This window comes from Phaseolus vulgaris, chromosome 5 (assembly GCF_000499845.2).
Source record: "Phaseolus vulgaris cultivar G19833 chromosome 5, P. vulgaris v2.0, whole genome shotgun sequence".
Classification (NCBI taxonomy): Eukaryota; Viridiplantae; Streptophyta; class Magnoliopsida; order Fabales; family Fabaceae; genus Phaseolus; species Phaseolus vulgaris.
Window position 1 is genome coordinate 2,556,278 of NC_023755.2, and position 27,809 is coordinate 2,584,086.

Sequence of the window (27,809 nt, forward strand, 5' to 3'; positions counted from 1 at the left end):
TTATTTTTAAAACTTTTATTTTAACTAGTATTTTTATTACATTAATATATAATTTTATTATTTTTATGGATAACTAACTAACTGAAAATAGAAAAATAACACATATATCTTTTTAAATAGTATTAAAAAATATGTAATTATGTTTCAAAATAAAATAAAGAAAAGTTATGCTCTTATTTATTTTATTAAATAAATTATTTTTTAATTATTATAGGATGAAATTATCCAATTAAAACATGATATCAAATAAAGTTATCAAATAATGTATCATCTTTATATAATGTTATAGATAATTATTAAAATAAAAAATATTATTAAATTATAAAAAAATATAAAAAGTAATTTTATAATTTTATTTAGATAATATTTTTCATTAATAATTAGATTATATTTTATAAAATAATTAATTATATGTTTAAACATTTATTTCAAAGGAAAGTTAGATATAAAAAATTATTTAGTTTTTCGTTATTTAATACATTAAGATTCAAAATTTCATCGCTTTTTCTATATGAATCTAATATTTAGGTAGTTGAAAATAAGAAAATTTATTAAAGTAAACCTAGATTTCGTACGGAAGGCTCAAAATAGTAACAGAAACATACATACATTAAAAATTAAATTAAACATTCAATTTTACTTTATTAAAATAAAATAATACGGTAGAAAAACACGAACGCAGTAACGTTGATTTGCACATGTTTTTTTTTTCTAATTAAAAATAAATAAATAACTCTTTTTCAATTATTTTTTATTTTTTCATCTTAAAAAATGGAGTATTAAAGTTAAGAAAAATCAAATATTGTTTCTAAAGAATAAGCTAAGCAAAAAACGAAACAAATAAATGGCCAGAGACAGCGTCCTCACTCGCGTGGCGACCGGAGCCGCCGTGGGCGGTGCTATTGGCGGCGCAGTCGGTGAGATTATAGTTCTTATCCTCTGTTTGGTTGCCTCCTTCTCACTAAGCCAAACACGGCACATCTTTCGCTTTCTTCTTCGTTTAATCTTGTGAATGTTGAAATTGGGTGTGTTGAATGCAGGTGCCGTTTATGGGACTTACGATGCAATTAGGTATAAGGTATGTGATTCAATTCCTCTATTTTTCAAATGAGTGAATTGAAAAATGCAATTTACCTCTTTTATAATTTGATTGGTGGCTATTCTGTCTCAAAACGCAATGTGGATGATGGGTAAGGTTTTAATTAATGAAGAATTGGGGGAAAAAAGGTTGCTTTGTTTTGCTTGAAGGAAATCATATTGGAGTCGAAAGCTATTTCACTGGGAAATCGAGTGTGTTTCTGATTATTTTTTTAACTTATCTTAACCCTAATTAAGTGCACAATGAATGTAATATGAAGCTGCTAATTTAGGGACTTTGCAACTTAGTTAACTAAGTGTCATTATTAAGAGAACAGTTCTGATGAGGAATTTAACTGATTAAGATCAAAGAAAAAAAAAATGAGAAAAATGAAGAAAGAACATTTAGGCTTTTATTTGTTCTTCTACTAGAATTGAATCAGAATGTGGGCAAAATGGAAGACATATTGACTGAAACCCTCTTTCTCTTGACTTGTGTGTGTCCCCATTTCCCCTTTCTAATAATGGCCTTTGTCTCAAAAACACTTCGCCGTTCCAAAGTTTCACTTTGTCATCAAGACGAAATTTAGCATGTGAGAATATCATTTATTTGTCTACTAGAGTTAGTTTCACAGCAGCTCATTACCTGTAATTCAGTTAGCGGAAGGGAAATAATGTCTCAAATTTTAACCAACTGTTAGACTGTAGTTAGGATTCATGTACTATAAATATATACTATAAACACAAACTCAGTACCAATTTTATTATTTTTCAATCAACAGAAAGTTGTCTAAAAATCTCTCGTGTCACTAAAATCAACATAGTCCAGATCGTAGGAAATCACTATGGCTTCTCTCATTCCGCCACCTTCCCTGTCTGTAACCTCTTCTGTCCCACTCAGTTTTTCTCGTGTATTTTCTGAGAAACTCAATGGAGATAATTTTCTTCTTTGGCTTTAACAAATTGCCAGTTATCAAAGGCCTTAGGCTTGTCTTGTTCATCCTAAAACTCCACCACATCTTCTCATTGAAGATAATTGTGACACGGGTGCTCTTAATTCTGCATACCTAGCTTGGGAACAACAAGACCAGTTATTCTTGTCATGGCTTCAATCTACCTGTTGTAAGCACAAACTCAGTACCAATTGTTTATTTTTCTCGTTTTTTAATATACAGAAAGTTCTTTAAATTTTCTTTTGTTTTCTTTGAACCAAAAATAGCAGCCATATCATCTACATTCCTCCATTAATTTTTTGACATAAATGATTCAAGCCATATTTTATCACCCTTTGCAGCAAAGCCCTTTCTTTTTGAGTTCATTTGTATTTTTGCATCAACGTATCTCTTCAACTCCTCCTTGGCTTCCCCAACTACCATTTGTGCTGACTATTGCAGATTCTATCCCCGAACCTTCTGTTTGGGTTGATTTCTCCTGGTTTCCTTTCCTAGAGTGAAAATTATTTATTGTTGTTTTGGATGATTAGTAACTTCTAAATGCAACCCTTTATCCCTTCCTGAAATTTCCATGTTTTTAATATGCAGTTCCTGTTATCTTTTCACATAGCAAAATTCATCATCTTTGGTAAAGAATCTACCCTGCCCCTCTAAATGTTGCCCTGAGTTCTTCCTTCAATCCATTAAGAAAAACACTCCCATAAGAAATTCAGGATCAGTACTTGGGGACGGTCTTGTGTAGAGCTCACACTGCTCTTGGTATCCTTGCCAGGTGTTGTGAGGCCCATTGTCGTAGGGAAAATGTGTAGATGATAAGGTGATATACCTTTCTTGAAAGATAAAACTCATCCTGTCTTGGGATTTTCTTATAAAGAAACAAATTGCTTATATTTGAAAATTATTTATGCCTATTAGTATTATTTGTATAGTGTTTGGATTGGTAATTTGAAAAGGGCAATTAATTTTTATAGAGATTTTAAAATGTTATGCTGTTTGGGTAAGTAATTTTAAAAGAAAATGAAATTTTAGAATTTCATGAGAGTAATTGGATTACTTAAAATTAGAGAATTTGATTTTTTTCATATTTTAAAATTCTTGTGTTTTCTCTTCATATTTTGTCCTCAATTCGATTTTGGTTGGGATACTTTTTAAATTGATATGGAGTAGAGCGTTTTTATTGATTTCAATAAGTTTTTTTTATTTAAATTGTTAGGAATCTTTTTGGTGCTTTTGTTGTAGACTACTATGTTATTATGCACCCAATATTAGCCTAGGGTTTTCTTAATCAATGTTGGGTTGGGGAGGCTATTTTTTGACATGTGAACTATATTTTTCTTATTGTCTGTCTGTCGTGGTTATTGTTTTGTTGATATCTGCAATGATTATTTTTTATCATGGAAACCAATGTTAGTTTTTGTCAATAGATTGTTAGGATTATTTTTCTAATGCTAAATAGGAAAACTTTCAACTAACATTAACTAGGATTGTCTCTTGCTAGTGCCAACTGATGGAATTTTTCAGCCAACAATTTGGTGATAGTTGAAATACTTTATCCAAACAAGGAAAATTAAAATTCAATAAATAAGAATTGTCTTATCTAAACAAAACATTTGAAAAATAAAATAAGTTAAAATAAGATCAATTGAAATTCAATGTATCTGACTGTGTAAAAAAATGTGAAATTCCCTATCCAAATGCAAGGTTAGGCTTGACATCATATGAACATTTTGAAGCCTTAATAAGTTGTTTTGAGAAGGTTGGGCATATCTGTGTTTACGTGACAACTAGGAAGCATCAATTAGTACTTACGGTGTCTAATACTATGAGTTACACATACTGACCGTTGTAAATAGGTGATGAATATGGTGTTTTAATCAGATTTACATATCTATGTAAAAAGATGGTGATAAAACCTTTTGTTTTGATTCTCAAACATTACAAGAAGTATTTAGTTAAACAAGTCATTGATTGTCATCTTAATTTACAATGTCGAAGAAAAGACAAGGATAATATACTCATCATTTCCATGTTGTGGGTAGTCGAGTGTATACAATTATGATATTAGAAAGTATCTTACGAATTAACTATTTTAGGCTCCTCAGTCCTTTTTGCATTTGTATCTAATATTCAAACTTGAACTACTTCTCAGTCATATGCATGCTCCAACCGTGAGGCATTTAAAGGATTATATTATCTATTGAGTATGTGTTGGCTATCTCTCTCTGTATGTATATATGTGTGTGTTTGTCTGGTTATCTTGAAAGTGCAATTGCTTGTATTCTCAGTTGATGTAGCTTCTGTTGTTTAGTTTCTCATATTTGATGTTGAAACCATGCAGGTTCCTGGATTCCTCAAGATAAGGCATATTGGACAGACCACTCTAGGGAGTGCAGCTGTATTTAGCCTGTTCCTTGCAGCAGGAACGTTGATCCGATCTCACTAGTTTTTGCATTCATCGTGGCATGTTTTCTTAAGTTTTAGCCAACAAAAAAAATGTCATGTAACCTCATTATGTAATTTTTGGGGTGTTGAATCAAATAAAGATTTTTTTGAATATATATAGTTCGAGTTTGCATTTCTACTCACCCTTTCCGAGTTAACATGGAAGCAAACTCGTTTTTGGAGCAAAGTCAGTAGAACCAGAAGCAAACTTGATGAATTCCCGAGTCTACAACCAAGTTGATATTTTATTTTAAATAATTTGACTAATTTATTTTTGAAATATTTTTTTCATACGAAGTAAACTCTTATAAGTCTTGGAATTGAGCCTAAAGAGCTTTTAGTTTACATTATCTCTTAAGTTTGATAACTTTCATTAAATATGAAGTTTAACCATGAATGTTCAAATCAATTATATGCTCAAGTCAATAAATTGTCTCTATGTGTACATGTACATTATTTATTGTTAATCTTTATATCTAAAATATACTAATTCCTAATTATGAAATGTTTGCTTCTAAAATTATGGGTTATTTACTTATTTGTACAAATCTCACATTTTTTAGTCTTCATAATTAAAATTTATTTATTTAATGTCTCTATTAAGTTCTATTCTAGAGTTTTATTTTGGTCACTGTGATAATGTGGGACTTGTGAAATATAGGTCAGAGGCGTTATAACGAGTAGTAACACAAACATACATATATTAAAAATTAAATTAATATAAACATTCTTTTTAACTTTATTAAAATAAAAATAATAATATGGTAGAAAATACGAATACTGTAAAGTTGATTTTCGCCTGTATTTTTATTAGTTAAAAAATAAATAAAGTAACTTTTTAAATTATTTTTATTTTTCATCTTAAAAAAAAGGAGTACTAAAGTTAATAAAATCAAATTCTGTCTAGAGAATAAGCTAAGCAAAAAACGAAACAAAGAAATGGCCAGAGACAGCGTCCTCACTCGCGTGGCGACCGGAGCCGCCGTGGGCGGTGTTATTGGCGGCGCAGTCGGTGAGTTAATAGCTCTTATTCTCTGTTTGGTTGCCTCCTTTTCACTAAGCCAAGCACGGCACATCTTTCTCTTTCTTCTTCGGTTAATCTTGTGCATGTTGAAATTGGGTGTGTTGAATGCAGGTGCCGTTTATGGGACTTACGATGCAATTAGGTATAAGGTATGTGATTCAATTCCTCTATTTTTCAAATGAGTGAATTGGAAAATGCAATTTACCTCTTTTATAATGAAGTGTGTTTCTGATTAACTTATCTTAACCCTAATTGAGTGTAAAATTAATGTAATATGAAGCTGCTAATTTAGGGACTTTGCAACTTAGTTAACTATGTGTCATTGTTATGAGAACAGTTCTGATGAGGAATTTAACTGATTAAAATCAAAGGAAAAAACAAAGGAGAAAGATGAAGAAAGAACACTAAGGCAAAATAGAAGACTTATTGACTGAATCCCTCTTTCTCTTGACTTGTGCGTGTTCCCATTCCCCTTTCTGATAATGGCCGTGCCCTCTAAAACACTTCCCCATCCCAAAGTTTCACTTTGTCATCAAGATGAAATTTAGCATGTGAAAATATCATTTATTGGTCTACTGGAGTTAGTTTCACAGCAGTTCATTACCTGTAATTCAGTTAGCTGAAGGTAAATAATGTCTCAAATCCTCAATAACAGTTTTGACTGACTGTTAGACTGTAGTTAGGCTTCCTGTACTATGAATATATACTGTAAGCACAAACTCGGTATTATTTTTCTCATTTTTCAATCAACAGAAAGTTGTCTAAAATTTCTCTCGTTTCTCTAAACTCAAGATGGTCCAGATCGTAGGAAATCACAATGGCTTCTCTCATTCCGCCACCTTCCCTGTCTTTAACATCTTCTGTGCCACTCACTTTTTCTCGTGCATTTTCAATGGAGATAATTTTCTTCTTTGGCTTGAACTAATTGCCAGTTATCAAAGGCCTTAGGCTTGTCTTGTTCATCTTAAAACTCCACCACATCTTCTCACTGAAGATAATTGTGACACTGGCGCTCTTAATTCTGAATACCTAGCTTGGGAACAACAAGACCAATTATTCTTGTCATGGCTTCAATCTACCTGTTGTAAGCACAAACTCAGTACCAATTGTTTATTTTTCTCATTTTTTAATATACAGAAAGTTCTTTAAAATTTCCTTTGTGTTTCCTTTGAACTCAAAAATAACAGCCATATCATCTACATTCCTCCAGTAATTCTTTGACATAAATGATTCAAGCTATATTTTATCACCCTTTACAGCAAATCCCTTTCTTGTTGAGTTCCTTTGTATTTCTGCATCAACGTATCTCTTCAACTCCTCCGTGGCTTTCCAAAGTACCATTGGTTCCGGCTATTGCAGATTCTATCCCCGAACGTTCTGTTTGGGTTGATTTCTCCTGGTTTCCTTTCCTAGAGTGAAATTTATTTATTGTTGTTTTGGATGATTGGTAACTTCTAAATGCAACCCTTTATCCCTTCCTGAAATTTCCATGTTTTTAATATCCAGTTCCTATTATCTTTTCACATAGCATAATTCATCATCTTTGGTAAAGAATCTACCCAGCACCTCTAAATGTTGCCCTGACTTCTTCCTTCAATCCATTAAGAAAAACACTCACATAAGATATTCAGGATAAGTACTTGAGGGTCTTGTGTAGAGCTCTCATTGCTCTAAATGTTGCCCTGACTTCTTCCTTCAATCCATTAACAAAAAACAACTTTAGCCGACATATATCAAGAAAAAACTTTGTCAATGTCAATTGAAAACAATCTTAATGAACTTTGACCGAAAAATAAACGCAAGCAAGATCAACTAAAAAAGATCATCAATATTGATTTTTTTTTTAATTTGGTGATAATTAAAATACTTTATCCAAACAAGTTAAATTAAAATTCAATAAATTTGAATATTTTATCCAAACAAAACATTTGAAAAATGAAACCATTTAAAACGAAATCAATTCAAATTCAATATATTCGAGTGTCTCAATAATTTTGAAATTCCCTATCCAAATGCAAGGTTAAGCTTGACATCATATGAAAATTTTGAAGTCTCATTAAGTTATTTTGAGAAGGTTTATACGGTCTTAATTCTCAATTTAGATCTTTTATTATAGTTTTCATATTTAATTTCATTTGGCCTTATTTGTGTTAATACTTGATCATAATCCTTCCTAGCCCAATATGTAAAATTTAATGGAATCCTAGGAAATAGGAACTAATACTAAAGTTCATTTAAGATATTATGAGGTATTATTTTATACATTCTAGATATTATTGAATATTCTTCCAATATTCTGACTCCTTAATTAAGTGTGCACGAGTTACTTCTAAGTTAAAATTTAGTGGATAGTGTGTGTTGGATTTTAAGATTTGAATTAAAGGAAAATGGGACGTTGAAGCCAAAAGCTCCTAAAACTAGATTTTTTTGAAAGATTTTTACTATGTTTTCTTCACTAAAAAGGTTGCTTTTTGTAAGAGCTCCTATTAAATTTGTTTGGCCAAACTTCTACTTTTAAAAAGAGATGCCTTGTATAAGTTGGTCCAAACACTACCTTAGTAATTTGGATTTATCATCAAACTGTGTCAATGCTTGTATAATTTTCACAAAGTGTTCAAGCAAAACCCTGTTCCGATTTGGAGGCATACCTTCTTTTCGATGAAACAAGACCAATGACCACTAATACGGAAGACACAGCAGACAATGCACTATTGCACAACCATGAAGCATAAGTACATCGGATGATGAGTATATTAAAATACTATATACGAGGTTTTATGCATATCTGTGTCTGCATGACAATTAGGAAGCATTAATTAGTACTTACAGTGTTTAATACTATGAGTTAGACATACAGACGGTTGTAAATAGGCGATGAATATTGTGTTTAAATCAGATTTACATATCTATGTAAAAAGATGATGATAAATTTTTTTGTTTTGATTCTCAAACATTACAAGATGTATTTAGTTGAACAAGTCATTGTTTGTCATCTTAATTTACAATGTCGAAGAGAAGACAAGGATAATATACTCATCATTTTCATGTTGTAGGTAGTCTTGGGAATTAATTATTTTAGTCTTCCCAGTCCTTTTTGCATTTGTATCTAATCTTCAAACTTGGACTACCTGTCAATCATATGCATGCTCGGGCCGTCAGGCATTTAAAGGATTATATTATTTATTGTGTGCCTGTTGGCACTCTCTCTCTCTCTCTTTATATATATATATATATATATATATATATATATATATATATATATTCAGGTGCAATTGCTTGTATTTCTCAGTTGATGTATGTAGCTTCCGTTATGTAGTTTCTCATATTTGATGTTGAAATCTTGCAGGTTCCTGGATTCCTCAAGATAAGGCATATTGGACAGACCACTCTAGGGAGTGCAGCTGTTTTTAGCCTGTTCCTTGCTGCAGGAACGTTGATCCGATCTCACTAGTTTTTGCAGTCGCGGTGGTGTGTTTTCAAACAGTTTTAGCCAGCAAAAAAATGTCATGCAACCTCACATTATGTAATCTTTTGGGTGTTGGAATTAAATAAAGATTTTTTGAATATATACTTTATTTTGGTCACTCCTCATGTAAGATTTGTGAAATGTAGGTCACAGGCATTATAATCCCTTATTGTTAAATATTCATGTTAAATCTAGGATCGAGGTCCAGAACACTTCCGACCAATACAATTTTCAAATGAACAACTCATCCAAAATCTAGGCAAATATTTGTTAAATAAATTAAATGCTAAATTGTGAATCTTTGAAGAAAAATGTATACGAAAACAAAATCTAAAAACTATGTAATCCTCATTCTTATTTCGTACAAAATACAATTTGTCTTTGAAAAAAAAAAATCAGGTATGACGAACGGGCATAGGGTAACGACATAAAGGACAAGTGTGACTTGTCTGCAACCACTTTACAATACAGAGATGATGAAAAACATGTTCACATGGCAACGACGATAACTTCACATTCTCTTTATTCTCTCTAAAGCCAACATTTTCCAAGCAAATATTGCACTTCTCAGTTTCCTTTTTCAAGAAAGGTGAAATTGAAAACATTTTAAGGGAATCAATGGCTTCTGCAGATGCAGGAATCGTTGCTGCATAATGTTCCATCTCTTCCTCTGTCTCTACTTCTTCCTCTGTTTCTACCTTTGTCTCTACCTCTGTCTCTACATCTTCCTCTTCCTCTTCCTCTTCGATTTCTACATCTGCAACTACATCCACGATGATGTTTAAATTCAAAGGAAATTCTTTACATTCTGAATCTACAGACTCAGGACCACCACCAAATTCCAAAGCTACTTTAATCATATTAACAATTTTTGCTGATATTGGATCAACTATTTCTGGGATGAAGTAGTAAGAACAACACACTCCTCAAGAAATCTGCATTATTTTCAAAGAAATTCTGAAAGCTAATGGGAATTGAAGTTTTCAATAAGGTTGATGTTTGAGTAGCATGTAGATGATGATTATAATATCGAACAATGACAGCCACATCAACCCTCAATATGTCTTTGAGTTTCATCTTCACTCTCACTTCTTTAGTTCGCATCTCTCAGTGGTACAAATGCACTTTTCCTTCTACGGTTCCCATGTTGAATGAAGAACATGAATAAGACTCTCTCTATTAATAATAAGGTTGCTACAAAATCTTAACAGAAAAATAAATCTTATAATAAATTCATATAAACGAAAAAATAGGATTGAATATAATATAATGATAGGATATGATTTCTTGATTTTATAACAAATGCCTAAACAAATATATATATTTTTAAGATTTCTATCATTTTGATTAAATCTATTTTAAAATATTTTTTTCTTGAAAAACTCACTCATCTTATCAATATTACATTATCTTTTCAAGGAATGATTAAGATTGTAATAATTTTAAATTTTAAATTAGATTTAAGAGAAAGATAAAAAGCAAAAAAACGCAATCACTTACTAGAATTATGACATATGTTCTTACTAATATAGTGGATTGGAATTTAAGATATAAAAAAAAAATATTCAAATTCGAATTTTACCTACCATATTTAAAGTACTTTCATATTATCTTATGAATACGTTATATCTGATTAAGTATGTACGGTTTCTAACAAATCAGTTATATAGTTATTGAGATAAAAGATTTAATAAATCAGTTATATATATTATTTATTATTATTATTCATCAAGCTCATAAGAAATTCGGCCTATTAGTATTTTATATTTGATAATAACAAAAATAATTAAGATTACAATAATCTAGAAATTCAATTTCTTTGAAAAAGTTCAAATTGATAGAATTTATCCATATTTAAAATATAAATCAAACTAAATTTAAAATTAGAATAAAAAATAATATTTAAAGGGAAACAAAAATAATAAAAAAAGTATATGATATTATTTACAAGACCCATGCCAAAGAACGAGAATATCTTATATACACGATCTTGCTCCAAAATAAAATCCATGTATATAATATAAGAATAAATCATTTAATGAATAAGTTATTTTTCTAACTTGTTATCATGTTATTATGTGAAATATCCATGCAATTTATTTTCTTCAAAATCTATCTACCCCATTATATTTTTTGCATTCATAAAATTTGAATCCAACAACTTACTTAATTATTGATTTATATCATTAATGAAATACACGGGATTAAAAGAAATATTCATTCATTTATTTTAAATTAAAGAAATTTAATAATTTTCTTAATTTTGGAGAACATGTAGGAATAAAGATATTATTTTCAATTAGAGATTATGAGATTATCCATAGTGAATTAATAACAAGTAAGCACAGTAACCATAGTTAATACTATAGTTAAAAAAAGATAAACCATAGTAAATAATTAGTATTATTTAAGCAAATGCAAACACTCAAACACAATCCTTTTAATCTTTTATCTCACTTCCGTCATCTTCTACTAATCTCTGCTAATTTTTCTTGTTTCATTCTTCTTTTGGCTTCAATCAAATTTGCAGAGAGACATGAGAATGAAGATGAGATCAACTATGGCTATTGGATTTGCATATAAATGTTGGATGACACTAACAAAATGGGTTTTTTTCTTTTTTTCTGTTGCTCAAGAAATTGTTAGAGACATTGTTCGTTATCTGTAGATTCAAAAGCTCATGTTATCATCATCTTCATCATCAATCATCTTACAGTTGTTTTTAGTAAGAATTTGATTATTTTTAGGTAAATATGTTTTTCTGTTGGAGATCCTACATTATGAGAACATTTCATTGTATATAAGTGGGTGCAAACCTCAACCTCATGAGCCGATTTTATAGGATTGAGTTAGATTTAAAGTTCACTTTGTAATATGGTATCAGAGTCATTTCAAACTGACTTTATGGGGTTGAGTTAAGCTTGAAGTTCACTTCATAATATTTTCGTTTTTATATTTTTTTTAAAATTAATTTTCGTTTATAATTTAAACTACTTTCCTAAATATTCATAAGTAAACTATCAGAATAGATGTTTATCAAAAAATTCGACGAAAAATATATTAATTTTTTTTACTATGATGTAGAAAAATGATGTTCAAGTTTAATACTTTTGAATGATTATATATAAAGTGATTTATATTAGACTTTTTCTTTGTGTCACAATGGTATTTATTTTATTATTAATAGTTTTATTTTGGATACACATTAAATTATGTTGGTAGATAAATATAAAAAATCTGTAATATTATGTTAAAAAGGGTTATATTTTAATTTTGTGGTATTGAAGATTCTAAATTATCTTACATCAAATTATATTATGTATGTAACTTAAATTTAAATTATCTTATGTAAAGTTAAATTAAATTTAAAATTTATTTTTTAATATGATTTTTATTTTAAACTAGTTTGTTTGATTCTCTTATTTAAAAATAAATTATGTAATTTGAGTGGATGGAAAATAAATTTATTTAAAATATATTTTAAATTCTAAATTTTTCCCACTTCTTATTATCTAAAAGTTTAAGAAGATCAGCTATTTATTTTAAGTTTCGTTTCTTAGTTTTAATTTCTATTTAAATATATAATATTATATTTATTTTAATTTTATAATTTTATTTTAAAATAAGTCATACACTAAAAAAATATTAAATATAAATCAATTTTAGAGACAAAAATAATTAATTACTATATTAACTAAATTAGATATTATTTTATAAACTAAAAAAATATTGATATTTAAAATATTTTTTATTATTAATAACAAATTATAAACTAATTTTTAAATTATTATTTAGCTAGCTATCAAAATTTTAAAAAATTTTAAAGTTGGTAGTTTTTTTATTAACAAAAAATGAAAATTTAATAATTTAATAATTTTTAAAAAATCATGTCAATCAATTAAATGGTCTTCACAAATGACCATTTAAGTGTTTTCATAACTAAGTGTAATATATGAAGGTAATCTTTATCTTAACCTTAGATAATGAAACACTAAAGTACTTCTTTTTTTGTTCACCTTATCTTTGTCTCTTAAGTTTATACTTGAATAAAGATTTGTGGTTTTAAGTATTTCATGGTACAATTTAAATATTATAAATATTTATTCTATCTAGTAAAGAATTTCATTCTAATTGGTCTGACATTAAAGATTTTTTGAAAAAGGTATTAATGTTGTTCCACGCTAGCAACCTTTTACTCTAATTTGGATAATAGTTCATCTGACTTAGGTTTAGTAAGTTATGTCAAGGACCAAGTTGTTGCTTGAAAAAAAATATGTAATTAATGTTGTATGAAAAACATCTATGTGTCTCTCAACACATCAATATGGGCACACACAATATAAAGAAAGTGATCATCTTTAATGTTTCAATGGTTAGAAAAATATTTGCAATAACTTTTTCATAAATTTTTATATATTGAAGATGATGTTAAAGAAGATTGTTTACAACAACAACTATTAAGAGACAAACTTATGAATATAGAGATAAAATTTTAGTTTGCAAAACCTAGTTGGTTTATATAACATGTTGTTTCTTTATCTCTTTAAAAGAGTGAGTATTATCTTGTATACATCTTGTGGTGAGTAATTGTGTGATAATCTTGATTACATTTTCTTGTAGTCAAGAGTTTTTTAATCACGTGTGGTCATATTACAAATAAAAAATCAACTCTAGTCAAGAATATTATTTAGTTATCCAACATGTATTGTTAATATCAAAGTATTTCAAAGTTTATCTAAATATTAAAATATTTACGTTCATCTCATAAGGGAAATGTGTGTATGGGTGTGTGTCGTATATTTATGTGTTTGTGTATGTGTGCCTCTACATCTGTGTGTTTATGTGTGCATGTGTGTATGTCTTTATGTGTGTGAGAATGATCTAAGTTTGCGTTTGAGATGAGAAGTGACTATCTTCTAATCAACAATTTCACCATTTTTTTTCACAATAAGCAAAATAATACAAAGGTGAAGTCGCGCTACACTTACATGATTTCAATGACAAATAAAACAAATGAATTCGTTCGAATTATGCACAACTTTAGTTGTTTTATTTTACAATGAAGTCCTGCCACTTATGCATGACTTCACTTAATCCTAATCAAAATTTTTAGTAAAATCGTGTCACAAATGCACAATTTTAAGACAACTTTTTTCAGTCAAAGTTGTCCTATCATAGTATAAATTTGATATGTGTATGAAATCAAACAGAAGTCGTGTGTCATGAGCATGACTTAAGGTAAAATTTATCAAAAACACAAATAAAAAAATTATCCATTCTCGTAATAAATCAAAGAAATTATAATATTTTGATGAAAAACTTATTATTTTTCCTACCCTAGTTTTCACCCAGAGAGAATTATAAAAATCACTTACTAAAATTAGGACATATGTTTTTACTAATATAGGGGATTGGAATTTAAGATATAAATAAATAAGTTCAAACTTCGAATTTTACCTACCACATTTAAAGTACTTTCATATTATCTTATGAATAGTTTTTTCATATTATTTTATGAATACTGATTAAGTATGTACTGTTTCTAAAAAAATCAGTTATATAGTCATTGAGATAAAAGATTTAATAAATCAGTTATATGTATTATTTATTATTATTCATCAAGCTCATAAGAAATTCGGTCTATTAGTATTTTATATTTGATAATAACAAAAATGAATTAATATTACAATAATATAGAAATTCAATTTCTTTGAAAAAGTTCAAATTGATAGAATTTATCCATATTTAAAATATAAATCATACTAAATTTCAAATTAGAATAAAAAATAGTATTTAAAGGGAAACAAAAATAAATAAATAAAGTATATGATATTATTTACAAGACGCGTGCCTAAGAACGAGAATATCTTATATACTTATCTTGCTCCAAAATAAAATCCATGTTTATAATATAAGAATAAATCATTTAATAAATGAGTTATTTTTCTAACTTGTTATCATGTTATTCTCTGAAATATCCATCCAATTTATTTTCTTCAAAATCTATTTTATATGCATAAAATCTTAATATGCTCAAATCTATAAAAACATAACCCTTACTATGCGTATATTATCTCAGTGTCTTCCAATACTCAATAATAAATTACATAATTCAAAGAAAAGTTTTAGAATATACTCAATAATAAATTATATAATTCAAAGAAAAGTTTTAGAATTTTACAACAATAAAAAAAATTATTCACATTAAAAAATACTTTTGTTCTCACCGAACTTTGATAAAGTTAGACAAGAAGTGGATTTCGAGTTGAAGCGGCTTTGCTTGATATTGTTGAACCAAGATGCTACGGCTTTGTGACAGGTGGAGTTCATCGGCTGATCACACCCTGACGATATCACTGAGAACATTCAAACTATGAATATCAAAATGTAAAATTTGTATCAGTGTAGAGTTCGAAAAAAAAACTTACTCAAGGTCTCAACCCCTTTTTATAGACTTTCCTTCAACAATTTCATCAACAAGAATATTTTGTTAAGATGTGCCTTCATTTTACAAGTTCATGTAATTTTTATTTTTAACAATTTTTATTTACATCTAAAATATATACACCAAACTAATTTGGTTATTCTCTATGTCATTTTATTTTAATTATCTTTTTAACATACGAGTTAGGTATTTTCCAAATGGACCCGACCAACCGAGTTATCACACTAAAGTGTTTGCGATTGAGGTCTCAAGCACTCCCAACCAATACAACTCCCAAATGAACAACTCATCCAAAATCTAGGCAAATATTTGTTAAATAAATTAAATGCTAAATTGTGAATCTTTGAAGTAAAATGTATACGAAAACAAAAACTATGTAATCCTCATTCTTATTTCATACAAAATACAATTTATCTTTGAAAATAAAACAAATCAGTTATTGCGAACGGGCATAGGGTAACGACATAACGGACAAGTGTGACTTGTCTGCAGCCACTTTACAATACAGAGATGATGAAAAACATGTTCACATGGCAACGATGATAACTTCACATTCTCTTCATTCTCTCTAAAGCCAACATTTTCCAAGCAAATATTGCACTTCTCAGTTTCCTTTTTCAAGAAAGGTGAAATTGAGAACGTTTTAAGGGAATCAATGACTTCTGTAGATGCTGGAATCGTTGCTGCATAATGTTCCATCTCTTCCTCTGTCTCTACCTCTGTTTCTACGTCTTCCTCTACCTCTACCTCTGTCTCTACCTCTGTCTCTACCTCTGTCTCTACCTCTGTGTCTACCTCTGTCTCTACGTCTTCCTCTTCCTCTTCCTCTTCACTTTCTACATCTACAACTACATCCACGATGATGTTTAAATTCAAAGGAAATTCTTTGCATTCTGAATCTACAGACTCAGGACCACCACCAAATTCCAAGGCTACTTTAATCATATTAACAATTTTTGCTGATATTGGATCAAGTATTTCTGGGATGAAGCAGTAAGAACAACGTGGGTCGAACAACACACTCCTCAAGAAATCTGCATTATTTTCAAAGAAATTCTGAAAGCTAATGGGAATTGAAGTTTTCAATAAGGTTGATGTTTGAGTAGCATGTAGATGATGATTATAATATCGAACAATGATAGCCACATCAACCCTCAATATGTCTTTGAGTTTCATCTTCACTCGCACTTCTTTACTTCGCATCTCACAGTGGTACGCATGCACTCTTCCTTCTACGGTCCCCATGTTGAATGAAGAACATGCACAAACCTCTTTCTATTTATAATAAGGTTGCAACAAAATCTGAACAGAAAAATAAATCTTCTAATAAATTCATATAAACGAAAAATAGGACTGAATATAATATAAAGATAGGATATGATTTGTTGATTTTATAACAAATGCCTAAAAACAAATATATATATATATATATATATATATTTTTAAGATTTCTATCATTTTGATTAAATCTATTTTAAAATATTTTTTTCTTGAAAAACTGACTCATCTTATCAATATTACATTATCTTTTCAAGAAATGATTAAGATTGCAATAATTTTAAAATTTAAATTAGATTTAAGAGAAAGATAAAAAGGGAAAAAACGCAATCATTTTCCTCTTTTATCCTGACGAGAATGTGGCTTTTTTTTAAATATTTTTTAATTAATGTATATAATTGTATGTTATAAAAAAATTGAAATTTTGAGAATCATTATCTATGTGCACAAATTTATTTTTATTATTTTATTTTGAATAAATTATTTACTAAATAACTAATTATTTTTATAATTAATTAAAAATTGTTTTTTATTTTATTTTTTAATATTAATAAAAATAATTATCAATTTTAAATTTTAATGTGGAGTAATTTGTAACAGTTTACCTATATATTGTTTTTGTTAACATATGAGTTTTGGTCTAGTTCTCCCTATTTTTGTATTTTTTTTTCTTATAATACTTTTTTCATGTGAATACAAATAATGATTGTTACTTAATGTCAGCCTAGTTGAGATCTTAAGTTGCATAGTGATATCTAACATAAAAGTTTTTATTTAAAAAAAAGTTGAAAGTGATGAATGGATTAAACACATATAAAATAGTGAAAACATGATATTGTTTGAATTGAAAAAATTAAAAAGAGAATAAATTAGTGAAAAATTTATAGTTAATTTGTTTGATACCATAAAATAAAATAAAATTTAAATTAATTAAATAATATAATGAGAGGGATATAATTTCTTGATTTTAATATATATATATATATATATATATATATATTTAAGATTTCTATCATTTTTATTAAATCTATTTTAAAATATTTTTTTCTTGAAAAAATGATTCATCTTGTCAATATTACATTATCTTTTTAAGGAATGATTAAGATTGCAATAATTTTAAAAGTTAGATTATATTTAAGAGAAAGATAAAAAGGGGAAAAAAACGCAAACATTTTTCCTCTTTTATCCTAAATAATATATTTTTATAGACTAATTAGAATTACTTCCCATATCTATAATTGTCTAAAAATATTCAATATTCACACGAGTTTTTTTTTAAATAATTTTTAATTAATTTGTATAATTTGTATGTTATAAAAAAAATTGTAATTTTGAGAATCATTATCTATGTACACAAATTTATTTTTATTTTATCTTTATTAATATTTTATTTTGAATATTTCAGTGATTTTTTATTTTTTAAATATTTACTAAATAATTAATCATTCTTATAATTAATTGAAAACTGATTTGTTATTTTATTTTTAATATTAAAACAAATTATTACTTTTAAATTTTAAATATAGAGTTATTTGTCAAACATAAAAAAGTTTAGTAGAACGGAAGACTTCTTATGAGGTGAAAAAGTTTTTCTTTTCATATCTTCATCTTTCTTAAATATTATAGTTTTTATTTCTTTTTATATTTAGTTAGTTGTTATCCCTTCTTATCTTCTAATTTTATTTTTTTACAAAAATTATATAAACATGATAATAATAAAAATAAAAAATACAGATATACTCTCGCGCCTGTATTTGAGCTAATATTTTCTTTATCATTAATGTCTTTAACATAGTATATCTTAGAAATAAAAATTAACATTTTACACAACTCAAAGATTAAAAAGAATAAATTTTGTAGACTATTGTTTGAATTTTTAAAAAAAGAGAGAGAATAAATGAGTGAAAATTTATAGTTAATTTTATTGATACCATAAAATAAATAAAGTTAAATTAATTAAATAATATAATGAGATAATAATTTAATACCACGATTCTATGAATTAAAATTGAAAAAGATTAATGATAAAATAATTATGTCAAAATATTTAAAATAATATTAAAAAGTTATTTAAAAATTTAAATTTAATTTATTTAAATAATTATTTACAAATCATGTACACATTTCTTCTATACAATTTTTAAAAAATTTAAAGTGTTAAAATCAGATTTTTTAAAAAAAAATTTAAAAGACACTATAATAATTTTTTTTTTCAGTTGTAGTAGAAAAAAAAATAGAATAAAGAGAAGTCATCCTTGCTGCAGGAACGTTGATCCGATCTCACTAGGTTTTGCAGTCACGGTGGCGTGTTTTCTTACAGTTTTAGCCAGCAAAAATATGTCATGCAACCTCACATTATTTGTTAAATAAATTAAATGCTAAATTGTGAATCTTTGAAGTAAAATGTATATAAAAACTAAAAGCTATGTAATCTTCATTCTTATATTGTACAAAATACAATTTTTTAAATAAAATAAAATAAATCAATTATGACTAACAAGCATAGGATAACGACATAACGGACAAGTGTGACTTCTCTGCAACCACTTTACAATACAGAGATGATGAAAAACATGTTCACATGGCAGCAACGATAACTTCACATTCTCTTCATTCTCTCTAAAGCCAACATTTTCCAAGCAAATACTGCACTTCTCAGTTTCCAATTTTAAGAAAGGTGAAATTGAGAACGTTTTAAGGGAATCAATGGCTTCTGCAGATGCCGGAATCGTTGCTGCATAATGTTCCATCTCTTCCTCTGTCTCTTCCTCTATCTCTTCCTCTGTCTCTACATCTGTCTCTACATCTGTCTCTACCTCTTCCTCTATCTCTTCCTCTGTCTCTACATCTGTCTCTACATCTGTCTCTACCTCTTCCTCTACCTCTTCCTCTTCCTCTTCCTCTTCCTCGTCGCATTCTACATCTGCAACTACATCCACGATGATATCTAAATTCAAAGGCAATTCTTTGCATTCTGAATCCACAGACTCATGACCACCACCAAATTCTAAGGCTACTAGAATCATATTAATAATTTTTTGCGACGCTGGGTCAACCATTTCTGGGATGAAGCAGTAAGAACAACGTGGATCGAACAACACACTCCTCAAGAAATCTGCATTATTTTCAAGGAAATTCTGACAGCTAATGGGAGTTGAAGTTTTTAATAAGGTTGATGTTTGAATAGCATGTAGATGATGATTATAATATCGAACAATGATAGCCACCTCAACCCTCAATATGTCTTTGAGTTTGATCTTCACTCCCACTTCTTCAGTTCGCATCTCATAGTGGTACGAATGCACTCTTCCTTCTACGGTTCCCATGTTGAATGAAGAACATGCACAAGCCTCTGTCTATTTGTAATAAGGTTGTAACTAAATCTGAACAGAAAAATAAATATTCTAATAAATTCATATATACAGAAAATAGAGTTGAATATAATATAAAGATAGGATAAGATTTCTTAATTTTGTAACAAATTCCTAAATATATATATATATATATATAAAAGATTTCTATCATTTTGATTAAATCTATTTTAAAATATTTTTTTCTTGAAAAACTCACTCATCTTATCAATATTACATTATCTTTTCAAAGAATGATTAAGATTACAATAATTTTGAAATTTAAATTATATTTAAGAGAAAGATAAATAGGGAAAAAACGCAATCACTTACTAGAATTAGGACATATATTTTTACTAATATAGTGGATTGGAATTTAAGATATAAAAAAATAAATTCAAATTCGAATTTTACCTACATATTATCTTATGAATAGGTTTTTCATATTATCTTATGAATATGTTATATTTGATTAAGTATGTACTGTTTCTAACAAATCAGTTATATAGTCATTGAGATAAAAGATTTAATAAATCAGTTATATATATTATTTATTATTATTCATCAAGCTCATAAGAAATTCGACGTATTAGTATTTTATATTTGATAATAAAAAAAATGAATTAAGATTACTATTACGGTAAATGAAGATGAATATTCCTTGTCTAATGTGATGCTTTAATGTAGCGTACGTAATCGCACGTAATCGTAATGAAGAAATAGAGGTTTTGATGAACCCTAATTGTAGAAAAAAATAAATATAAAAGAAACTTTTATTCACTTGTATATTAGAGAGTAAAATGCATGGTGTATATATAAGAAAAAGATTAAGACCTAGCTGAAACAGAAAAGGAAAGTTGGGTCAAACAAACAAAGCCCAATAATTTAAAATAGAAAATTAAATATATTAACACCCCCTCAAGCTGGGGAGTAGATATTTGTCAGGCCCAGCTTGGATTTGAGAGTAGAGAATTGTGCGGAAGCAAGGGGCTTGGTGAATATGTCAACAACTTGCATTGCAGAAGTAATGGGTAGTAGTTTGAGGAGACCAGAATCGTATGGTCCAACTTATTACGAACAGGCATAGGGTAACGACATAACGGACAAGTGTGACTTGTCTGCAGCCACTTTACAATACAGAGATGATGAAAAACATGTTCACATGGCAACGATGACAACTTCACATTCTCTTCATTTTCTCTAAAGCCAACATTTTCCAAGCAAATATTGCACTTCTCAGTTTCCTTTTTCAAGAAAGGTGAAATTGAGAACGTTTTAAGGGAATCAATGACTTCTACAGATGCTGGAATCGTTGTTGCATAATGTTCCATCTCTACCTCTGTCTCTACCTCCATCTCTTCCTCTTCCTCTACCTCTTCCTCTACCTCTTCTTCTTCCTCTTCCTCTTCCTCTTCCTCTTCCTCTTCCTCTTCCTCTTCCTCTTCCTCTTCCTCTTCCTCTACCTCTACCTCTTCCTCTTCCTCTTCCTCTTCCTCTTCCTCTACCTCTACCTCTTCCTCTACCTCTGTCTCTACCTCTTCCTCTGTCTCTTCCTCTGTCTCTACTTCTTCCTCTTCCTCTTCCTCTTCCTCTACCTCCATCTCTTCCTCTGTCTCTACCTCTTCCTCTTCCTCTTCATCTACCTCTTCCTCTTCCTCCTCCTCTTCCTCTTCCTCTTCCTCTACCTCTACCTCTACCTCTTCCTCTATCTCTTCCTCTGTCTCTTCCTCTGTCTCTACCTCTACCTCCATCTCTTCCTCTGTCTCTACCTTCATCTACCTCTTCCTCTTCCTCCTCCAACTCTTCCTCTTCCTCTTCCTCTTCCTCTTCCTCTACCTCTTCCTCTTCCTCTTCCTCTTCGCTTTCTACATCTGCAACTACATCCACGATGATGTCTAAATTCAAAGGCAATTCTTTGAATTTTGATTCTATAGACTCAAGACCACCACCAAATTCCAAGGCTACTTTAATCATATTAACAATTTTTTCTGATACTGGGTCAACTATTTCTGGGATGAAGCAGTAAGAACAGCGTGGGTCGAACAACACACTCCTCAAGAAATCTGCATTATTTTCAAAGAAATTCTGAAAGCTAATGGGAGTTGAAGTTTTTAATAAGGTTGATGTTTGAATAGCATGTAGATGATGATTATAATATCGAACAATGATATTCACATCAACCCTTAATATGTCTTTAAGTTTCATCTTCACTCCCACTTCTTTAGTTTGCATCTCACAGTGGTACGAATGTACTCTTCCTTCTACGGTTCCCATGTTGAATGAAGAACATGTACAAGCCTCTATTTATAATAAGGTTGCTACAAAATCTTAATAGAAAAATAAATCTTCTAATAAACTCATATAAACGAAAAATAGGATTGAATATAATATAATGATAGGATATGATTTCTTGATTTTATAACAAATGCCTAAAAACAAATATATATATTTTTAAGATTTCTATCATTTTGATTAAATCTATTTTAAAATATTTTTTTCTTGAAAAACTGACTCATCTTTTCAATATTACATTATCTTTTCAAGGAATGATTAAGATTGTAAAAATTTTAAATTTTAAATTAGATTTAAGAGAAAGATAAAAAGGGAAAAAAACGCAATCATTTTCCTCTTTTATCCTGACAAGAATGTGGCTTTTTTTAAAATATTTTTTAATTAATGTATATAATTGTATCTTATAAAAAAAAATTGAAATTTTTAGAATCATTATCTATGTGCACAAATTTATTTTTATTTTATTTTATTTTATTATTTTATTTTGAATAAATTATTTACTAAATAACTAATTATTTTTATAATTAATTAAAAAAAAATTATTTTATTTTTTAATATTAATAAAAACAATTATCAATTTTAAATTTTAATGTGGAGTAATTTGTAACCGTTTATCTATATATTGTTTTTGTTAAATTATGAGTTTTGGTCTAATTCTCCCTATTTTTTTTATTTTTTTTTTATAATACTTTTTTCATGTGAAGAAAAATAATAGACAAATAATGATTGTTACTTAGTGTCAGCCTAGTTGAGATCTTAAGTTGCATAGTGATACCTAACATAAAAGTTTTTATTTAAAAAAAAAGTTGAAAGTGATGAATGGATTAAACACATATAAAATAGTGAAAACATGATATTGTTTGAATTGAAAAAATTAAAAAGAGAATAAATTAGTGAAAAAATTATAGTTAATTTGTTTGATACCATAAAATAAAATAAAAGTTAAATTAATTAAATAATATAATGAGAGGGATATGATTTCTTGATTTTGTAACAAATTCCTAATATATATATATATATTTAAGATTTCTATCATTTTATTAAATCTATTTTAAAATATTTTTTTCTTGAAAAAGTGATTCATCTTATCAATATTACATTATCTTTTTAAGAAATAATTAAGATTGCAATAATTTTAAAAGTTAGATTATATTTAAGAGAAAGATAAAAAGGGAAGAAAACGCAAACATTTTCCTCGTTTATCCTAAATAATATATTTTTATAGTCCAATTAGAATTACTTCCCAGATCTATAATTGTCTAAAAATATTCAATATTCACACGAGTTTTTTTTAAATAATTTTTAATTAATTTATATAATTTGTATGTTATAAAAAAATTGAAATTTTGAGAATCATTATGTATGTACACAAATTTATTTTTATTTTATCTTTATTAATATTTTATTTTGAATATTTCAGTGATTTTTTATTTTTTCAATATTTACTAAATAATTAATCATTCTTATAATTAATTGAAAACTGATTTATATTATTTTATTTTTAATATTAAAAAAAATATTACTTTTAAATTTTAAATATAGAGTAGTTTGTCAAACATAAAAAATTTAATATAAACATTTCCCTTTTTTCCTTTTCATATCTTTATCTTTCTTAAACGTTATAGTTTTTATCTCTTTTATATTTTAGTTAGTTGTTATCCCTTCTTATCTTTTAATTTTAAATTTTTTACTTTTTTACAAAAATAATATAAACATGATAATGATAAAAATAAAAAATACACATATACTCTCGTGTCGGTATTTCTGCTAATATTTTCTTTATCATTAAAAATTAACATTTTACGCGACTCAGAGATTAAAAAGAATAAAAGAGAGAGAAAAATTAGTGAAAATTTATAGTTAATTTTAAATTTTTTTTAAAAGACACTGTAATAATTTGTTTTTTCAGTTGTAGTAGAAAAAAATAAAATAAAGAGAAGTCATCCTTGCTGCAGGAACGTTGATCCGATCTCACTAGTTTTTGCAGTCACAGTGGCGTGTTTTCTTACAGTTTTAACCATCAAAAATATGTCATGCAACCTCACATTATTTGTTAAATAAATTAAATGCTAAATTGTGAATCTTTGAAGTAAAATGTATACGAAAAGAAAAACTAAAAGCTATGTAATCATCATTCTTATATGGTACAAAATACAATTTGTCTTTAAAAATAAAATAAATCAGTTATGACGAACAAGCATAGGATAACGACATAACGGACAAGTGTAACTTGTCTGCAACCACTTTACAATACAGAGATGATGAAAAACATGTTCACATGACAACGACGATAACTTCACATTCTCTTCATTCTCTCTAAAGCCAATATTTTCCAAACAAATACTGCACTTCTCAGTTTCCATTTTCAATAAAGGTGAAATTGATAACGTTTTAAGGGAATCAATGGCTTCTGCAGATGCTGGAATCGTTGCTGCATAATGTTTCATCTCTTCCTCTGTCTCTTCCTCTGTCTCTACATTTGTCTCCACCTCTTCCTCTACCTCTTCCTCTTCCTCTTCCTTGTCGCATTCTACATCTGCAACTACATCCACGATGATGTCTAAATTCAAAGGCAATTCTTTGCCTTCTGAATCCACAGACTCAGAACCACCATCAAATTCCAAGGCTACATGAATCATATTAACAATTTTTTGCGATGCTGGGTTAACAATTTCTGGGATGATGGGTCGAACAACACATTCCTCAAGAAATCTACATTATTTTCAAAGAAATTCTGACAGCTAATGGGAGTTGAAGTTTTTAATAAGGTTGATGTTTGAATAGCATGTAGATGATGATTATAATATCGAACAATGATAGCCATATCAACCCTCAATATGTCTGTGGGTTTGATCTTCACTCCCACTTCTTCAGTTCGCATCTCATAGTGGTACGACTGCACTCTTCCTTCTACGGTTCCCATGTTGAATGAATAACATACACAAGCCTCTGTCTATTTATAATAAGGTTGAAGCAAAATCTAAACAGAAAAATAAATCTTCTAATAAATTCATATAAACAGAAAATAGAGCTGAATATAATATAAAGATAGGATAAGATTTCTTGATTTTGTAACAAATTCCTAAATATATATATATATATATTTAAGATTTCTATCATTTGATTAAATCTATTTTAAAATATTTTTTTCTTGAAAACTCACTCATCTTATCAAACTAAATTTAAAATAATCAAACTAAATTTTAAATTAGAATAAAAAATAATAACGGAAACAAAATAAAAAAGTATATGATATTATTTACAAGACGTGTGCTAAAGATGGAGAATATCTTATATACATGATCTTGCTCCAAAATAAAAATCCATGTTTATAATATACGAATAAATCATTTAATAAATGAGTTATTTTTCTAACTTGTTATCATGTTATTCTCTTAAGTATCCATCCAATTTATTTTCTTCAAAATCTATCTACCCCATTATATTTTTTGCATTCATAAAATTTAAATCCAACAACTTACTTAATTATTGATTTATATCATTAATGAAATACATGGGATTAAAGAAATATTCATTTATATATTTTAAATTAAATAAATTTAATAATTTTCTTTATTTTGGAGAACATGTAGGAATAAATATATTATTTTCAATTAGAGATTATGAGATTATTCATAGTGAATTAATAACAAGTAAGCACAGTAACCATAGTTAATACTAGTTAAAAAAAGATAAACCATAGTAAATAATTAGTATTATTTAAGCAAATGCAAACGCTCAAACACAACCCTTTAATCTTTTATCTCACTTCCTTCATCTTTTACTAATCTCTGCTAATTTTCTTGTTTCATTCTTCTTTTGGCTTCAATCAATTTGCAGAGAGACATGAGAATGAAGATGAGATCAACTATGGCTGTTGGAGTTGCATATAAATGTTGGATGGCACTAACAAAATGGGTTTTAATCTGTTTTTCTGTTGCTCAAGAAATTGCTCGAGACATTGTTCGTTATCTGTAGATTCAAAAGCTCATGTTATTATTATCAATCATTTTACCGTTGTTTCATTATATATAAGTGGGTGCAAACCTCAACCTTATGAGTCGGTTTTGTGGGGTTGAGTTAGGCTTAAAATCCACATCATCATATGGTATCAGAGTCATTTCAAGCCGATTTTATGAGATTGAGTTAAGCTTAAAGTCCACTTCGTAATATTTTTGTTTTTATATTTTTTTTAAAATTAATTTTCGTTTATAGTTTAAACTACTTTCCTAAATATTCATAATTAAACTATTAGAATAGATGTTTATAAAAAAATTTGACCAAAAATATATTTAATTTTGTTTTACTATGATGTAGAAAAATGATGTTCAAGTTTCGTACCTTTGAATGATTATATATAAAGTGATTCATATTAGGCTTTTTCTTTTTCTTTGTGTGGTATTTATTTTTATTATTAATAGTTATTTTGGATATATTTGTAGATAAATATAAAAATCTGTAATATTATGTTAAAAAGGGTTATATTTTGTGGTATTGAAGATTCTAAATTATCTTACATCAAATTATATTATGTATGTAACTTAAATTTAAATTATCTTATGTAAATTTAAATTAAATTTAAATTTACTTTTATGATTTTTATTTTAAGTTTGTTTGATTCTCTTATTTAAAATAAATATATAGTGGATGGAAAGAAATTTTTTTAAAATTTTTTAATTTTTTTTTTAAGTTTAAGAAGATCAGCTATTTTTTAAGTTTCGTTTCTTAGTTTTAATTTCTATTTAAATATATAATTATATTTATTTTAATTTATAATTTTATTTTAAATAAGTCATACACTAAAAAAATTAAATCAATTTTAGAGACAAAAATAATTAATTACTATATTAACTAAATTAGATATTATTTTATAAACTAAAAATATTTTTATTTTTATTATTAATAACAAATTATAAACTAATTTTTAATTATTATTTAGCTAGCTATCAAAATTTTAAAAAATTTTAAAGTTGGTAGTTTTTTTATTAACAAAAAATGAAATTTAATAATTTAATAATTTTTAAAAAATCATGTCAATCAATTAAATGGTCTTCACAAATGACCATTTAAGTGTTTTCATCTAAGTGTAATATATGAAGGTAATCTTTATCTTAACCTTAGATCATGAAACACTAAAGTACTTCTTTTTTTTGTTCACCTTATCTTTGTCTCTTAAGTTTATACTTGAATAAAGATTTGTGGTTTTAAGTATTTCATGGTACAATTTAAATATATTTTATTCTATCTAGTTTTTTCTAATTGGTCTGACATTAAAGATTTTTTTGAAAAAGGTATTAATGTTGTTCCACGCTAGCAACCTTTTTCTAATTTGGATAATAGTTCATCTGACTTAGGTTTAGTAAGTTATGTCAAGGACCAAGTTGTTGCTTGAAAAAAATATGTAATTAATGTTGTATGAAAACATCTATGTGTCTCTCAACACATCAATGGGCACACACAATATAAGAAAGTGATCATCTTT

At 27.6% G+C, this 27,809-nt stretch overlaps 3 protein-coding genes and 1 long non-coding RNA gene across 4 annotated transcripts; 2 read left to right on the forward strand and 2 right to left on the reverse strand.

Moving 5' to 3' along the window:
• Window positions 1-772: 772 nt before the first annotated feature.
• Window positions 773-4,611, forward strand: LOC137834800 (uncharacterized). Its single transcript, XM_068642989.1, has 3 exons — window positions 773-917; window positions 1,041-1,078; window positions 4,369-4,611. Exons 1-3 carry the CDS (start codon window positions 845-847, stop codon window positions 4,471-4,473), a joined length of 216 nt encoding a protein of 71 aa, XP_068499090.1. The 5' UTR covers window positions 773-844; the 3' UTR covers window positions 4,474-4,611.
• A 737-nt stretch (window positions 4,612-5,348) lies between these two features.
• On the forward strand, window positions 5,349-9,080 carry LOC137834801 (uncharacterized). Its single transcript, XR_011084969.1, has 3 exons — window positions 5,349-5,484; window positions 5,608-5,645; window positions 8,843-9,080. It is a non-coding gene; the product is annotated as an uncharacterized lncRNA (long non-coding RNA).
• A 277-nt stretch (window positions 9,081-9,357) lies between these two features.
• Window positions 9,358-9,822, reverse strand: LOC137836131 (E3 ubiquitin-protein ligase RZF1-like). The gene has a single exon (XM_068644989.1). The coding sequence runs from the start codon at window positions 9,820-9,822 to the stop codon at window positions 9,358-9,360; it is 465 nt and encodes a 154-aa protein (XP_068501090.1).
• A 14,685-nt stretch (window positions 9,823-24,507) lies between these two features.
• On the reverse strand, window positions 24,508-25,250 carry LOC137836132 (E3 ubiquitin-protein ligase At1g12760-like). The gene is made up of 2 exons (XM_068644990.1): window positions 25,067-25,250; window positions 24,508-24,953 (listed from the first exon to the last, which is right to left on the reverse strand). Exons 1-2 carry the CDS (start codon window positions 25,248-25,250, stop codon window positions 24,508-24,510), a joined length of 630 nt encoding a protein of 209 aa, XP_068501091.1.
• Window positions 25,251-27,809: the final 2,559 nt, after the last annotated feature.

Excerpts from the sequence above, each read along its gene's own strand:
- LOC137834800 (XM_068642989.1), top strand. The coding sequence starts at position 845 with ATGGCCAGAGACAGCGTCCTCACTCGCGTGGCGACCGGAGCCGCCGTG. Across the intron at positions 918-1,040 it reads TGCTATTGGCGGCGCAGTCG|GTGCCGTTTATGGGACTTAC; the intron begins GTGAGATTATAG and ends TGTTGAATGCAG. Across the intron at positions 1,079-4,368 it reads ACGATGCAATTAGGTATAAG|GTTCCTGGATTCCTCAAGAT; the intron begins GTATGTGATTCA and ends GAAACCATGCAG.
- LOC137836131 (XM_068644989.1), bottom strand. The coding sequence starts at position 9,822 with ATGATTAAAGTAGCTTTGGAATTTGGTGGTGGTCCTGAGTCTGTAGAT.
- LOC137836132 (XM_068644990.1), bottom strand. The coding sequence starts at position 25,250 with ATGGGAACCGTAGAAGGAAGAGTGCAGTCGTACCACTATGAGATGCGA. Across the intron at positions 24,954-25,066 it reads AACTTCAACTCCCATTAGCT|CCTTGGAATTTGATGGTGGT; the intron begins GTCAGAATTTCT and ends TGATTCATGTAG.